Consider the following 16,518-nt stretch of genomic DNA (forward strand, 5'->3'; position numbering starts at 1 on the left):
TGGAACATTTATTTGAATTTGTGAACTGGCAAAGTAATGTTCTATAGAAAAAATATATATATATCTTCTGTTTATACAACATACCATACAGTTTGACCTTTATATTTACTTAATGTATAGCGAATACTCAGTCTTAAAACAGAGCGCGGAGGAAAGGTTTCACAGTTTAAACCCAATCAAATCGTTAACACTCAATACTGGAATGTGACAAGAAAACGAAGCTTTCAAATGGAAAAATAAAACAATTTTAACAGAACACAAAGGTAGTCTTGACGTTTTTAATACACGGTTACCTGTACATATGAGGAAAAAAACACTAAAATTAAACATTTCGAAATTATAATATCCCTTTTCATTAAGCAATGAAGTTAACACTAGATTCATTTTGTAACTAATCAATCATACATATATTAGATCACACAAAGTAGAAAGAAAAATGAATTAAAAAGTTTAGCATTGGACTGTACACGAGTCCACAGTGTGTACTGGATGGGGCATTAGGGAAACTGGGTGGTACCAAATAAGACAATTTTGATCGTAATACTTAGCATATAAAAAAACTACAATTAATTATTACACAGGTAGAATCCAGAGGCTTAGCAGTCTTGAATTATTTAGGTACAAAACATACATAAAAACCTGGCATTTCTCATTTTTGTCCATAGCAAGATGCAACATCAAATTTCAAATTACACATTCACGATCTTTGAACATTTTCAGTATGAAAACAGAACAGAAAAACAGGGACAGTTTTCCTGTGATAATGACTCCATGAAAAAAACTTCTTTGATTTAATTATATATATATTTTTAAATAAAGTATTTAGTCAAGTATCTGAGCATACATACATAGTTTTACAAGATAGCAAAGGCAAATAACTCACAAAATGCAACATCCCCTTTCCCATATCAGATCATTGTAATAAATTATTCATTACATTTTCATATGCCTAAAAAAAATTCATCTAAGAACTACAAGTTAAACGCCTGTCAAAATATTAGAGAATCCATCTTTGTTTCAAAAATGAAATAAGATATTGCACCTTTTTTTAAACCAGAGTACAATAAAAGACAATGGAAAACAATACAAAGCACAACAGGAATTAAATTAGGAATTGACTGCCATTTGCCAACATCGCTCGTATTTTGCAACAAAATTATACATTTTACTGTAACAAAATATCACAGTTTCATCTTACTGAATTAAAATGCTTTTTGTAAAAGGAAAAGAAAACATTTTTACACATTCTTAAAACATCTTATGACAAAAAAAAATTAATTCAAGACTGCTAAGCCCATAATTGCGATTTTATTGCAACAGAACTAGAAAAAATAGATTATATTGCGTTTACTGAAAAGTTACAACTCCGGGGTTCGTTTTGGCAATGTAATTTGAATCAAAAAGGAAAAAATAGAAAACAAAACAGCTCTCTCATAAGTCCAAAAGGGATCCCGGAAATTGTCAATTCAAAATAATGGTGTACACAAGTATTTAGTAACAATTAAATGTTCCTGATTTAGAAATATTCTTTTTTTAAATTGTATAAGTCATTCTACAGCTAGTGTTTCTCACTAAGAAAAAAGTAAAAGTCTTCAAGGCGTTGCAAATCTAGAAACCTCTGTTACAAAAGGTTTGTTTTCATCCTCTCAGTGATTCAAAAATCTTCAACTAAAGGGTGTCCTCTCTAATGATCCTGCAAAACAGGTTCACATCAGTGACAATGGACAGACATACATTTACATGTGCAAGTTACAGTTCATCTCCTTACAGAAACAATTTAGTTAAAACAGGTGGAGGGGGTGCTAAGAGTTGGGATGGGTTCTCACCTGAAGGCCTGGGGCCGGTGTCTGCTGTGCACCCTGGCCATAGTAGGCCCCCTGCTGTCTGTAATACTCCACCCAGGCAGCACTGTAGTCCGGAGGGGAGCTCTGCTGGGAGCCGGGGCCTGCTGCCTGGCCTGGGGAGAGGGTGAGCACAGGGTAGAGGAATGGGGGTGACAGAGGAAGGTCAGGGGAGAGGGAGTTGGAGGCACCAGAGCATAGAGCACTACTGACAGCATCAAACAGCAAGCAGAAATCTACTTCCTCCGATGTTGTGCACTAAAAAGGCAAGTCTATTGGAGGAGTTTGGTGGCCACGTGGGTGTAATCTTACTCTGTTTCTTGTAGTAATCCTCCCATGCTTTGCTGTAGTCAGAGCCACTGCTCTGTGCTTGGCTCTGCTGACCTGGGCACAATAAAACAAGGATGAGTCAATACAACACACACCAAACCAGCTACCAAGATCTCCCCAATTAATGTGTTTGGCTCCATAAATTCAATTTCTTCTGACTCAAATATATTCAATTATTCAAACAAATGCTAATGTACATTGGTGATAAAATCAAGAGTCTGCTCATTACACATTTAAAATGGCATTGATACACGCAGCAATCCAGCTGCACAAACAAACATGTAACCAAAATGGTAAACTTCTGACTACAATCATCGGGGTCAAATGGTGTCAAGGTGACATGACATTTCTGCCCATAGACTCAAGTTTCTTTGCACAAAACTTCTTTAAACAAGGGCAGGGGGAAGGTTTGAGGTATGGTTCCGAGGTGTATACTGCGCACAACCCTAACCCTTAGTGGTGTTACAAAAGCGAGAAGGGGTAGGAGCTCCCTTCTCTGATCTCCCCCAGAAGACTGACTCTTGCCTATCTTTTTAGAATACGGCTCCCATGCTTTGGAATAGTCCATCTGGCCGGTCTGGGATCCATTGAGACCTGCAACCAGACAGATAACACTGTTGGAGGACAGAGTCACTGCATGAGGGTCTTTCAATGGAGGCTGACGCGTACCATCCAGACATGTCCCGCTGTATCCTATTGCTTGAGGCCTCTACCCAAACCCTAACTTGAACTTCCATCGAGTGAAAATTGGCTTTGAAATTTGAAGAAGCAACGAAGGAAAATGTTTTAAGTAAACCCGTATCTGAACGGTCACATTCTGAATGGAATAACTTCTCTGCCCCTCTCTTGAGTTGAATTTAAATGCACTGCAGCATTGCCAAAACCAGCCTTCAGTCTTTAATCTCTCCAATTCCTTGTATTCCTAGGAAATTTCTGTTCAACTGGCAACGTGTTGTCAGTAAGCAGAGCAGAGAGCATAAGACATTGCTAGTTTTAGTCCTCCTTCCACCTCTTTCATTTCTCTGGGAGGGACTGTTATGCCCAGCATTATTTTGATGATTACATGAGCTCCATATATCAAGGAATTGTAGTGAAATGGCAGACCGATATTGGTATTAAGTGTTATGGGTATCCCACCCTGAACCTAACTGACTTACTGGGGTCCTGCTGGCCCGGAGCCTGCCATGTCTGATATGTTGTGCCCCATCCTCCTGTCAGGAATGTCTGGGGTCCACTAACACCACAAAAACAGAGATAAGCATGTTTATATTTATACTAATTGTGTTGGCATGGGAATTGTTAAATCATTGTTTTCATATTTTGGTCAGTGTAAGTAGCAGCCGAGAACATAGATGAAGGCATGTTAGACAAATGTAACAGTAGTAAAAAGTGTGGAGACCAAGAAGCTACTCACTTCTGATGCGGGGTAGTTGGTCCTTGTCCGAATGGGTTCAGACCAAAACTGCTGTTGCCCCCCATTCCTGAGGCCTAGACGAGAGAGCAAGAAAGGACAGGAGAGACCACACTTGTGGTTAAACGGGGGTGAACAGGCAAGGCCAAAGGGCAGCGCTGGCCGCTGACGCACTCCATTAAGTCCATTTGATGGATTCTTCATGTTTAACCCCGGGTGACATACTGGTGGATGGTAGGGGCACAAGAACCAGTTGCACCCCCCCTTTGACATGTGCCCTCATGAATATCAGGTCAGACAATAGCTTTTTTTGGGGGGGGGGGCGGTATAAAAAAGGACCACCTACCCCAATCTTCTCATCGATCAGCTGGCGGGCCATTTCCATCTGCTGGTGGGTGCCGCGGATGGAGAAGATGCGCACGTTGGGGTCAGTGTTAGGTGGCGGGTTTCTCTGCAGCTCCACGTGCGCTCCGGACTGCTGGTTGATGTTCTTGATGGTTTCGCCACCTTTTAGGGAAGAGGAAATACACAAGTTTACATTTTTACCTCCAATCAATCAGTTAGTAAAAACCCCCAACAGGTCTTCCTCTGCTGTCTGGTTCATAAAACCCCCCAACAGGTCTTCCTCTGCTGTCTGGTTCATAAAAACCCCCAACAGGTCTTCCTCTGCTGTCTGGTTCATAAAACCCCCCAACAGTTCTTCCTCTGCTGTCTGGTTCATAAAAACCCCCAACAGTTCTTCCTCTGCTGTCTGGTTCATAAAAACCCCCAACAGTTCTTCCTCTGCTGTCTGGTTCATAAAAACTCCCAACAGTTCTTCCTCTGCTGTCTGGTTCATAAAAACCCCCAACAGTTCTTCCTCTGCTGTCTGGTTCATAAAAACCCCCAACAGTTCTTCCTCTGCTGTCTGGTTCATAAAAACCCCCAACAGTTCTTCCTCTGCTGTCTGGTTCATAAAAACCCCCAACAGGTCTTCCTCTGCTGTCTGGTTCATAAAAACCCCCAACAGTTCTTCCTCTGCTGTCTGGTTCATAAAAACCCCCAACAGTTCTTCCTCTGCTGTCTGGTTCATAAAACCCCCCAACAGTTCTTCCTCTGCTGTCTGGTTCATAAAAACCCCCAACAGTTCTTCCTCTGCTGTCTGGTTCATAAAAACCCCCAACAGTTCTTCCTCTGCTGTCTGGTTCATAAAAACCCCCAACAGTTCTTCCTCTGCTGTCTGGTTCATAAAAACCCCCAACAGTTCTTCCTCTGCTGTCTGGTTCATAAAAACCCCCAACAGGTCTTCCTCTGCTGTCTGGTTCATAAAAACCCCCAACAGTTCTTCCTCTGCTGTCTGGTTCATAAAAACCCCCAACAGTTCTTCCTCTGCTGTCTGGTTCATAAAACCCCCCAACAGTTCTTCCTCTGCTGTCTGGTTCATAAAAACCCCCAACAGTTCTTCCTCTGCTGTCTGGTTCATAAAAACCCCCAACAGTTCTTCCTCTGCTGTCTGGTTCATAAAAACCCCCAACAGTTCTTCCTCTGCTGTCTGGTTCATAAAAACCCCCAACAGTTCTTCCTCTGCTGTCTGGTTCATAAAAACCCCCAACAGTTCTTCCTCTGCTGTCTGGTTCATAAAAACCCCCAACAGGTCCTCCTCTGCTGTCTGGTTCATAAAAACCCCCAACAGTTCTTCCTCTGCTGTCTGGTTCATAAAAACCCCCAACAGCTCTTCCTCTGCTGTCTGGTTCATAAAAACCCCCAACAGTTCTTCCTCTGCTGTCTGGTTCTATCCTTTAGGCTTCACCATACGTACCTAAACTCAACCGACTGAGGGTTAGTTGTAGTGATACCTACACCTTCATCCCCATTCTATTTTAACATCCGTGCTAATCAGAGACAAAGGACGACAACACTTCTTCCCCCACGCTGACGAATCAGACGGCAGCTTCCTGACGTGAAGGAGAGCAATTAAACCAGCAGGAAGAAATGAAACTTAGATGGGGGAGAAAAGACAAATTAAAGCGTATCCTCTTTCTGGGATGTCGTTAGTCTCCTTTTGCTTTCGACTCCATGTTGCGTTGTGGGGAGGGGGGGATACAATTACAACCCCTCTCCCCCCTCCTGCCATCCCAGTGAAAGGAGCGAGGGGGCTGTCCCAACATCAATTACACATTTGTTCACTGGTGGCTGACACTGGGCTGACCCCAGCTGACCTCGCAGTAAAAACGCTCATCCAAACCGCTCCTCCTCCCGTAGCCTCTTCCCTGCTGCCAATAGACTACACATGGGCCATTAACCCATTGTCAACCAAATGAAAGTTCTGCCTTAATGAAGCCATTATGAGGTCCCCCCAGTCAGACAGCAGAGGGGAATGAAGAGCCACACTATTCATTTCATGAACTGGGCCTCGCCGGGGCCACATCATACGGCCTTATTATTGAGACTGGTTTAGTAAGCTGGACAAAAAAAAAGGAGGGGATATAAAGTGCAACTGGCGAGGGACTTAGGATAAGGGGGAGGGAGCCCAGACAAGCTGGCCAGCAGTATGGGAAAATCAACCAGGCGCTTAAACTTAAGTGAGAATCAAATATAATGTTATTTGTCAAATGCTTCATAAACAAGTGTAGACTAACAGTGAAATGCTTACTTACGAGCCTTTCCAAACAATGCAGAGAAAAAATGAAAAAGAAATAAGGAATAAATACAATGAGTAACAATAACATGGCTATATAAAATGGGGTATCAGTACTGAGTCGAGGTGCAGGGGAACGAGGTAATTGTGGTAAATATGTACATATAGGTAGGCATGACGTGACTAGGCAACAGGATAAACAGTAGCAGCAGTGAATGTGATAAGTCAAGAGTTCATGCAACAACAAAAAACAGTTAATGCAGATAGTCAACCAAGAGCTACACGGACTAACTATTTAGCAGTCCTATGGCAGTCCTACAAGCTGTTCAGGGTTCTGTTGGTTCCAGACTTCGGTACCGCTTGCCGTGCGGTAGCAGAGAACAGTCCGACTTGGATGGCTGGACTCTTGGACAATTTTTAGGGCCTTCCACCTTAGAGGTCAACCGTTTAATTAGGGAAGATTTCAAGTTCATAAAAATCGGTAATCTGCCTTTTTGGACACCTATTACATTGCAGGCAGACCACCTGTTATGCGAGTCCAGCGTCAATGGGGCCTTGTGGCTGCAATGAGTCAAGGTCAAGCTAGCGTTAAACTTATCTTATTAAAAAATATATATATATAATCTTCACAATCACTAGTTAACCTAGTAATATCATCAACCATGTGTTAACTAGCTTGTCCTGTGGTGCATATAATCAATGCAGTGGCTGTACATTTATCATCAAATCACAGCCTACTTTAACCCAAACGGGTGATGATTTAACCAAAGCGCAATCTTGGCACAAATGTACCTAATAATAATCATCAATGCCTTTCTTAAAATCAATACACATAAGTATATATTTTTAAACCTGTATATTTAGTTAATATTGCCTGCTAACATGAATTTCTTATAATTAGGGAAATTGTGTCACTTCTCTTGCATTCAGTGCAAGCAGAGTCAGGGTTTATGCAGCAGTTTGGGCCACCTGGCTCATTGCGAACTACGTGACCGTAACTAATTTGTCAGAATTTTACACAATTATGACATAACATTGAAGGTTGTGCAATGTAACAGCAATATTTAGACTTAGGGTTGCCACCCTTTCGATAAAATACGTAACGGTTCTGTATTTCACTGAAAGAATAAACTTTTTGGTTTTCGAAATGATAGTTTCCGGATTTGACCATATTAATGACCTAAGGATCGTATTTCTGTGTTTTATTATATTATAATTACGTCTATGATTTGATAGAGCAGTCTGACTGAGCGGTGGTAGGCATCAGAAGGCTCGTAAGCATTCATTCAAACAGCACTTTACTGCGTTTGCCAGCAGCTCTTAGCAATGTTTGAGGCACAGTGCTGTTAATGACTCAAGCCTATCAACTCCTGAGATTAGGCTGGCAATACTATAGTGCCAATAAGAACATCCGATAGTCAAAAGGTATATGAAATACAAAATGGTAGAGAGAAATAGTCGATGTGTCATAATTCCTATAATAACTACAACCTAAAACTTCTTAACGGGGAATATTGAACCACCAGCTGAGCACCAGTTCTCTTTTTTTTTTACATGGCACATATTGCACTTTTTATTCTCCAACAGTTTTTGCATTATTTAAACCAAATTGAACACGTTTCATTATTTGAGACTAAATAGATTTTATGTATTATATTAAGTTAGTGTTCTTGTTCATTCAGTATTGTTTTAAATTGTCATTATTACAAATATATGAAAATCCGCATCGGCCTTTTTTTGGTCCGCCAATAAAATCGGTAACAGCGTTGAAAAATCATAATCGGTCGACCTCTATTCCCGACACCGCCTGGTATAGAGGTCGTGGATAGCAGGAAGCTCAGCCCCAGTGATGTACTGGGTCATACGCACTATCCTCTGTAGCGCCTTGTGGCCGGACGCCAAGCGGTGATGCAGCCAGTCAAGATGCTCTCAATGGTGCAGCTGTAGAACTAAGGGGCCATGCCAAATGTTTTCAATCTCCTGAGGGGGAAAAGGCATTGTGTGTGGACCATTCCTTAGTGATGTGGATACCGAGGACCTTGAAGCTCTCGACACGCTCCAATACAGCCCTGTCGAAGTGGATGGGGGCGTGCTCCGGCCACCGTTTCCTGTAGTCCACAATCAGGTCATTTGTCTTGCAGACAGTTAGGCAGCTCTACCGTTTAGCTCAATGCAGATGTTGCCTGTAATCCATAGCTTCTGGCTGAGATACGTATGTATCGTCACTGTGGGGACGACCTTGTCGACGCACTATTAATGTAGCCGGTGACTGAGGTGGTAAACTCCTCAATGACATCGGATGAATTCCATAACATATTCCAGTCTATGCTAGTGAAACAGCCATGTAGCTTAGCATCCGATTCATTGCACTACTTCTATATTGAGCGTGTCACTGGTACATCTTTTAGTTTTTGCTTGTAAGCAGGAATATATACACTGATCAAAAAAATAAAGGGAACATTAAAATAACACCCTAGATCTGAATGAATGAAATATTCTTATTAAATACTTTTTCTTTACATAGTTGAATGTGCTGACAACAAATCAAACAAAAATTATCAATGGAAATCAAATTTATCAACCCATGGAGGTCTGGATTTGGAGTCACACTCAAAATTAAAGTGGAAAACCACACTACAGGCTGATCCAACTTTGATGTAATGTCCTTAAAACAAGTCAAAATGAGGCTCAGTAGTGTGTGTGGCCTCCACGTGCCTATATGACCTCTACAATGCCTGCGCATGCTCTTGATGAGGTGGCGGATGGTCTCCTGAGGGATCTCCTCCCAGACCTGGACTTAAGCATCCGCCAACGCCTGGACAGTCTGTGGTGCAGCGTGGCGTTGGTGGATGGCGCGAGACATGATGTCCCAGATGTGCTCAATAGGATTCAGGTCTGGGGAACGGGCGGGCCAGTCCATAGCATCAATGCCTTCCTCTGGCAGGAACTGCTGACACTCCAGCCACATGAGGTCTAGCATTGTCTTGCATTAGGAGGAACCCAGGGCCAACCGCACCAGCATATGGTCTCACAAGGGGTCTGAGGATCTCATATCGGTACCTAATGGCAGTCAGGCTACCTCTGGCGAGCACATGGGGGGCTGTGCGGCCCCCCAAAGAAATGCCACCCCACACCATGACTGACCCACCGCCAAACCAGTCATGCTGGAGGATGTTGCAGGCAGCAGAACGTTCTCCACGGCATCTTCAGACTGTCACGTCTGTCACGTGCTCAGTGTGAACCTGCTTTCATCTGTGAAGAGCACAGGGCGCCAGTGGCGAATTTACCAATCTTGGTGTTCTCTGGCAAATGCCAAACGTCCTGCACGGTGTTGGGCTGTAAGCACAACCCCCATCTGTGGACGTCGGGCCCTCATACCACCCTCATGGAGTCGGTTTCTGACCGTTTGAGCAGAGACATGCACATTTGTGGCCTGCTGGAGGTCATTTTGCAGGGTTCTGGCAGTGCTCCTCCTGCTCCTCCTTGCACAAAGGCGTAGGTAGCGGTCCTGCTGCTGGGTTGTTGCCCTCCTACGGCCTCCTCCACGTCTCCTGATGTACTGGCCTGTCTCCTGGTAGCGCCTCCATGCTCTGGACACTACGCTGACAGACACAGCAAACCTTCTTGCCACAGCTCACATTGATGTGCCATCCTGGATGAGCTGCACTACCTGAGCCACTTGTGTGGGTTGTAGACTCCGTCTCATTCTACCACTAGAGTGAAAGCACCGCCAGCATTCAAAAGTGACCAAAACATCAGCCAGGAAGCATAGGAACTGAGAAGTGGTCTGTGGTTGCCACCTGCAGAACCACTCCTTTATTGGGGGTGTCTTGCTAATTGCCTATAATTTCCACCTGTTGTCTATTCCATTTGCACAACAGCATGTGAAATGTATTGTCAATCAGTGTTGCTTCTTAAGTGGACAATTTGATTTCACAGTAGTGTGATTGACTTGAGGTCAGATTTGCCAAATGGAGGGTGAGCTTTGTATGCATTTCTGTGTGTGTGGAGTAAAAGTGATCTAGAGTTGTAGCCTCTAGTTGCACAGGGGACATGCTGGTAAAAATGAGGAAAGATGTCAGTTTCCCTGTATTAAAATCAATAGCCACTAGGAGCACTACCTCCAGCTATGTATTTGGTTGTTTGCTTATGGCCCGATACAGCTCATTGAGTGCAGTCTTAGTGCCAGCATTGGTTTGTGGCGGTAAATAGACAGCTATGAAAAATACAGTACCAGTCAAGAGTTTGGACACATCTACTCGTTTAATGGTGTTTCTTTTTTAATTATTTTCTACACTGTAGAATAGTGAAGAAATCACAACCATCAAATAACACATATGGAACCATGTAGTATCCAAACGTGTTCAACAAATCAAAATATTGTTTATATCCGAGATGCTTCATAGTAGCAACCCTTTGCCTTGACAGCTTTGCACACTCTTGGTATTCTCTGAACCCGCTTCACCTGGAATGCTTTTCCAACAGTCTTGAAAGAGTTCCCACATATGCTGAGCACTTGTTGGCTGCTTTTCCTTCTCTGTGGTTAAAACTCATCCCAAACCATCTCAATTGGGTTGAGGCCGGGTGATTGTGTAGGCCAGGTTATCTGATGCCGCACTCCATCATTCTCCTTCTTGGTCTAATAGTCCCTACACAGCCTGTAGGTGTGTTTTGGGTCATTGTCCTGTTGAAAAACAAATGAAAGTCCCACTAAGCGCAAACCAGATGGGATGGCGTATCGCTGCAGAATGCTATGGTACCCATGCTGGTTAAGTGTGCCTTGAATTCTAAATAAGTAACAGTGTCACCAGCAAAGCCCAATCACACCACCTCCTCCATGCTTCACGGTGGGAACCACACATGCAGAGCTCATCCATTCACCTAGTCTGCATCACAAAGACGACGGTTGAAACCAAAACCTCAATTTGGACTCATCAGACCAAAGAACAGAGTTCCACAGTTCTAATGTCCATTGCTTGTGTTTCTTGGCCCAAGCAATACTTCTTATTGGTGTCCTTTAGCAGTGGTTTCTTCACAGCAATTCGACCATGAAGGCCTGATTCACGCAGTCTCCTCTGAATAGTTGATTTTGAGACGTTGGTTACTTGAAAGCTGAAGCATTTATTTGGGATGCAATTTCTGAGGACGGTAACTAATGAACTTAACCTCTGCAGCAGAGGTAACTGGCTTTTCCTTAACTGTTGCGAGTAATCATGAGCCAGTTTCATCACAGTGCTTGATGGTTTTTGCAACTGCACTTGAAGAAATGTTCAAAGCTTTTGAAATTTTCCAGATTTACTGAACAGGTCTTAAAGTAATTTTGTTTCTCTTTGCTTATTAGAGCTGTTCTTGACATATGGACTTGGTCTTTTTTACCAAATAGGGGTGGTATACAGTAGATGATCCTATCTTGTCACAACACAACTGATTGGCTCAAATGTATTGAAAGAAATTCCACAAATTACCTTTTTAACAAGGCACACCTGTTAATTTAAATGCATTCCAGGTGACTAACTCATGAAGCTGGTTGAGAGAATGCCAAGAGTGTGCAAAGCTGTCAAGGCAAAGGGTGGCTACTTTGCCAAATCGAAAATCTATTTTGATTGGTTTAACACTTGGATACTACATGATTCCATGTGTTATTTCATAGTTTTGATGTTTTCCTTATTATTCTACAATGTAGAAATAAGTTAAGAAAAATCCTGGAATGAGTGGGTATCTAAACTTTTGACTGTTACTGTAGATAAAAATCTTTGTAAATAGTATGTCTGCAGCTTATCGTGGGGTATTGCTACTCTGCCATGAAAACCTAGAGACTTCCTTAACATTAGAGATACAGCAGACCAGCTGTCGTTAACAAAAAGAAACAACCCCCCTAACTTTACACGAAGCAGTCTTTCAGTCTTGACAATGCATAGAAAAACCAGCTCGATAATTATCCATGTCCTTGTTCAGCCACAACTCAGAGAAACATAGGATATTACAGTTCTTCAGGTCCCGCTGATACTCGAACGGAGCTTGTCCAGTTTCTCTAGTAATTGTACGTTCGCCAATAGAACCGAGGGTAGAGGCAGTTTATTTACTCGCCAAAATAGTCGTCAGGGAGCCTAATCATTTGTCTCATTTGTCTGCTTCAAGAATATTTCTGAATATAAACTTTTTCTTGAATTTCATTTGCAAAGAAAGTAAATCCTTGAATATGAGTTGTGGACACAAGAGTAGAAGTACTCTTTCAGTTGAATGTTTATAATCTCCACAGTTAACATAAACCACAACAAAGACATGGGTCTAATACCTTACACATGTTCAGAAGATCTTAACATTTTTTTTTCATACCTTAACCGGACGATGCTGGGCTAATTGTGTGCCGCCCTATGGGACTACCAGTCATGGCCGGTAGTGACACAGCCTGAGATTGAACCCGGGTCTGTAGTGACGCCTGAAACAGACCGCTGTGCCACTCGGGAGGCCGGAAGATGATAGTTGATGATTTGTCTAGAGTTAAACCTGCAAACAATTACCCCCCCAGCCAGTCACTACAAAGACAACGCTCCTATATGTCAGACTCAATCTCACAAGCACAAACATGACTTGAGCCACGCTACCTACCACGGTAAATTCCCGCCCTTAAAAGGGGCAGGTGAATGTCACATCTGTGATATTTTGGTTAAATGACTGTTTAAAAATACATTTTGACAGTCTACCACATTACTTCTTACTAGTAATGCATTTATTGCTTCAGAAACATTACAAAGCATGCTCAGCCGTTGTTTTGTTGGTGTAATTTTAGCAGGGGAAAAATGTTGGCTGGTAAAAAAAAGAAGAGAGTCTGGTAGATTTTTTTATCCATCTACCTGCCAGTGGCTGGTGGAGCAAAAAGTACATTTTATGCCCTGTATGTGTGGGTGGGTGGCGTGAGCCCCAAGTTACCAGGCTGTGTGTATTTGGGGGTGCAATCAGTGGGTCAAGCAGCTGCATAAAGGCATCGTAAAGATATTAATCACCTCAGTCTCTAAGGCCAGGCTGACAGGACCCAGACCCACAGTCATATTGGACCAGTTCATATGCTAATGCAGGGAGGGGGGTTCGCAGGGGGACGCAACGCCCAGGTTTATTCGCCCCCCCACCTCACAAAAGCCACTTGACATTTCTATTGCCTTGTTTCTATCATAGGTAAAGAGCCCCCCCCATCTAACCACGCCCACCACAGCACACACACCCATAGGACAGGGACACACTCAGGGCTCCTCCGTAAGCGCAATGGTCAATGACTTTTAAATAGCTGGCAATGGAGTGAGCATGAATGGCCAATAAGCTAATTCCTCTCATTCATTCCCTCACTCCACTCCATTGAGCTGAAAGGGCCTCATTAGATGCCAGGAAACCTTCCACGTGATTGAAGGCTGTTATTATGAACCTTTAACAATTAATGTCACATTACATGCATTATCCCTGTCATTAAGCCCTTAGGGATGGGACACAATGCCACTTGTGCTGCATGCATGAGCCAGTGGAGGGGGTGAGGTGAGGGGGTGGCTGGACCCACACCATACGGGCTCATTGTGCAACTTTAAATGGCATTTCATCACGAGAGAACAAGCACAAGCTAATGGCCTGGCAATGATTCACTTTGGGCATAATCAAGGTTCTTGATAAATTGCTTATGCCTCTTTAAGTGATGAAGACCGCTGGTAAAAGAAAGAATCGACTGAAAGACAACATTATGCATTAAGGCTTGGTTTTCCCCGAGAAGGCACAGTAGGGGATGGCCTCGAACAATTTTTAAAAAAACTTTTCCTATTGGAAGTACACACACACTGAAGGGTAAAAAAAAAAACGTAATAAAAAAAAAAAAAAAAGAAACACTATTTTGTTCAACTGAACTTTGAGAAGGGCTTTCAAGGAGTTGGTCTGATGTCACCGGACTCGCACCTTGTTCCCACCCCCCCCACTTGTTCCATGTCATACCTGGACCACCATATGAGATGTGCATTTTGTTCATTTACTCAGGTTTTAAATGAGGCGAAAATGAGACCAGAATAGGACTTTAAAAGGGTTAATGGCTTTACTCAAAAATACATCCAAATGACAAAGATTGTTTTTGCTGGTGATGGATCTTGACAGCACCAAATGTAAAACTTGCAGAATAATTTACTCACTGCGTTTGCTTTCTCACCTTTTCCAATCACCAGGCCACATTTGTCGGCAGGTATCGAGTACGTCACTTCCTGTAGTCCACCAGGCGCACCCATGTTCCAGTCTCCGCGGCCTCTGCCCCGGCCTCTGGGCCCCACGGGACTCCCAAAGCCATCCCTCTCCTGTAGAGAGGAACCAGTGGGTGAGAACAGGCTCCTAGACAGACACCACAGCACAAACATTTTACACACCCCCCCCCCCCCCCCCCCCAAGTATCACCAGTGCAGCAAAATCTTGTAAAATTAAATAGTTCAGATTGTTAGGCATTCTCTTCAAATTCATGTGACTTGCATTATTTTACCTTCGACCCGATAGAAAGAGTAAACCATGGGATATGACCAAGAGCGCCACCATGTGGGAGATTCTCTATGTTCTAGGGTTGGAGACATGCCTCAGAGACTAAGCTCACCCACCCAGTGTACATTCTCTGCTCAGGGGCAGTGGGTCAGGTGACAGAAACTAGAAAGGAGGTGGAGACCCACTGCCCTGTTACCTGTCTGTACACCTGTCTGAGGAGGTCCCCCCCAACACCCAGCCACAGGGCTAGGGGGTCCAGAGAAGCTTGAGAGGGGGCCAGGCTGGCCCTGTCCGGGAGCCAGCCAGCTAGAGAATGGGCTGGGGAGGCCTGCTACACAGGCAACAAGGAGTTTAAGGGGGGGCATAGCTTACTTCAGAAATACTGTAAGGCAGGAGTGAACCAATCTGATACGATTCATAAGGGGTTGTTCATTTCATGGCAAAATATTTAAAGTAAAAAAAGTGGAATCCGTGCTGTACCTGTACCTGTGCCGTTTGGACCAGCTCGTTGATGAGATGCACTGCATGCTGGCAACGGTCAGACTGGCCCATCACCTGGGCAATCCGGTCGGGACTGATGCCATCGTCTGAAGGAGAGGGGGGGGGGACACTAGTCAGAACTGTTACATTAAACATGGTCCTTTGTAGCCCAGCTGGAAGAGCACGACACTTGTCAGGGTAGTGGGTTTGATTCCCAGGACCAGCCATAGGGAAAAAGTATGCATGCATGACTAAGTCGCTTTGAAGTGTAATTATGGCACAGCCTCACTGAACATTACAGATTCTCCAAGACATTTGTTGTTACAGCCACCATGTGAGTCAATTGAAGAACAAGACAGGCAAACAAGAGATTCCAGATCGATTCCAGATTGAGGCCATCACTAACATTGACAATTGTATTAGCCAAGCACAAGGAAAACACCTTTAGTAGAGGGGAGCGGTCTCACCTGGTTTGAACTGGATCCTGACCCCAGAGTCATTCTGGATCTTCTTGATCATCTCTCCGTTCCTGCCAATGACGATGCCCACAGCAAACCTGGGGACTGCCACATCCAGACTGCTTCCCCCCAGTCTGGATCCAAAGTCTCCCCTGCTGGCCCGGAAGTCTCCCTGGTCTTTGTCCCGGATGATCTCCACCACCAGCTCTCGTGCTTGCTACAAAACACCCATGCCACCAGCACAGAAATGTTGACATATTTTAACTGTAATATACAGTTGTATATTGTGGGAGGGGCTAGGTCCACATAATGGTGCAAATTTGAAAAAATCCCAAACACTCTGACGAAGGCCGTGTGGCCGATTCGTAAGCTTATTAAAGATTGGTGATACTATCAAGAGCAGTGTGCGGTTTCCTTTTTCCTTCATCTTGTTCAATTGTTGCCATGCACCTGCAAATTAGATTGCTCAGATGTGCGAGTGCCTTTTTAACTGTAATATACAAAAAGGCTGATTGATACCTTGAATCCTCTATCCTTGCCTTTTTCAAATTCATTGGTCTTCTGACAAGTTTTTATACTTTACAAAAATAGAAAACGCAACAATTTCAACAGTTTTACTGAGTTACAGTTCATAAGGAAATCAGTCAATTGAAATAAATTCATTAGGCTCTAATCTAGGGATTTCACATGACTGGGGAGCCCGGCCCAGCCACTCAGAGTGTGTTTTATCCCCACAAAAGGGCATTATTACAGACAGAAATACTCCTCAGTTTCATCAGCTGTCCAGGTGGCTGGTCTTAGACCATCCCGCAGGTGAAGAAGCCAGATGTGGCGGTCCTGGGCAGGTGTGGTTACACGTGGTCTGCGGTTGTGAGGCCAGTTGGACAT

The 16,518-nt window shown here is 43.6% G+C and overlaps 1 protein-coding gene across 8 annotated transcripts in view; it reads right to left on the reverse strand.

Moving 5' to 3' along the window:
* Nucleotides 1–264: 264 nt before the first annotated feature.
* The window catches only part of LOC110509799 (far upstream element-binding protein 3), a 29,404-nt gene continuing 13,150 nt past the window's right edge, over nt 265–16,518 (reverse strand). For 2 of the 8 annotated variants that reach the window (XM_036967207.1, XM_036967212.1), the window contains 10 exons: nt 15,640–15,847; nt 15,173–15,279; nt 14,889–15,023; nt 14,376–14,517; nt 3,929–4,089; nt 3,586–3,659; nt 3,329–3,405; nt 2,154–2,225; nt 1,827–1,957; nt 1,640–1,684 (listed from right to left, as the gene is read on the reverse strand). In XM_036967207.1, coding sequence (XP_036823102.1) covers nt 1,655–1,684; nt 1,827–1,957; nt 2,154–2,225; nt 3,329–3,405; nt 3,586–3,659; nt 3,929–4,089; nt 14,376–14,517; nt 14,889–15,023; nt 15,173–15,279; nt 15,640–15,847 — 1,137 coding nt within the window. In that variant the 3' untranslated portion in view covers nt 1,640–1,654. Of the gene's footprint in view, nt 1,694–1,826; nt 1,958–2,153; nt 2,226–3,328; nt 3,406–3,585; nt 3,660–3,928; nt 4,090–14,375; nt 14,518–14,888; nt 15,024–15,172; nt 15,280–15,639; nt 15,848–16,518 lie in introns of all 8 variants that reach the window. The other 6 variants (XM_036967205.1, XM_036967209.1, XM_036967208.1 and 3 more) reach the window with 6 other exon arrangements.

This window comes from Oncorhynchus mykiss, chromosome Y, assembly GCF_013265735.2.
Source record: "Oncorhynchus mykiss isolate Arlee chromosome Y, USDA_OmykA_1.1, whole genome shotgun sequence".
Lineage (NCBI taxonomy): Eukaryota > Metazoa > Chordata > Actinopteri > Salmoniformes > Salmonidae > Oncorhynchus > Oncorhynchus mykiss.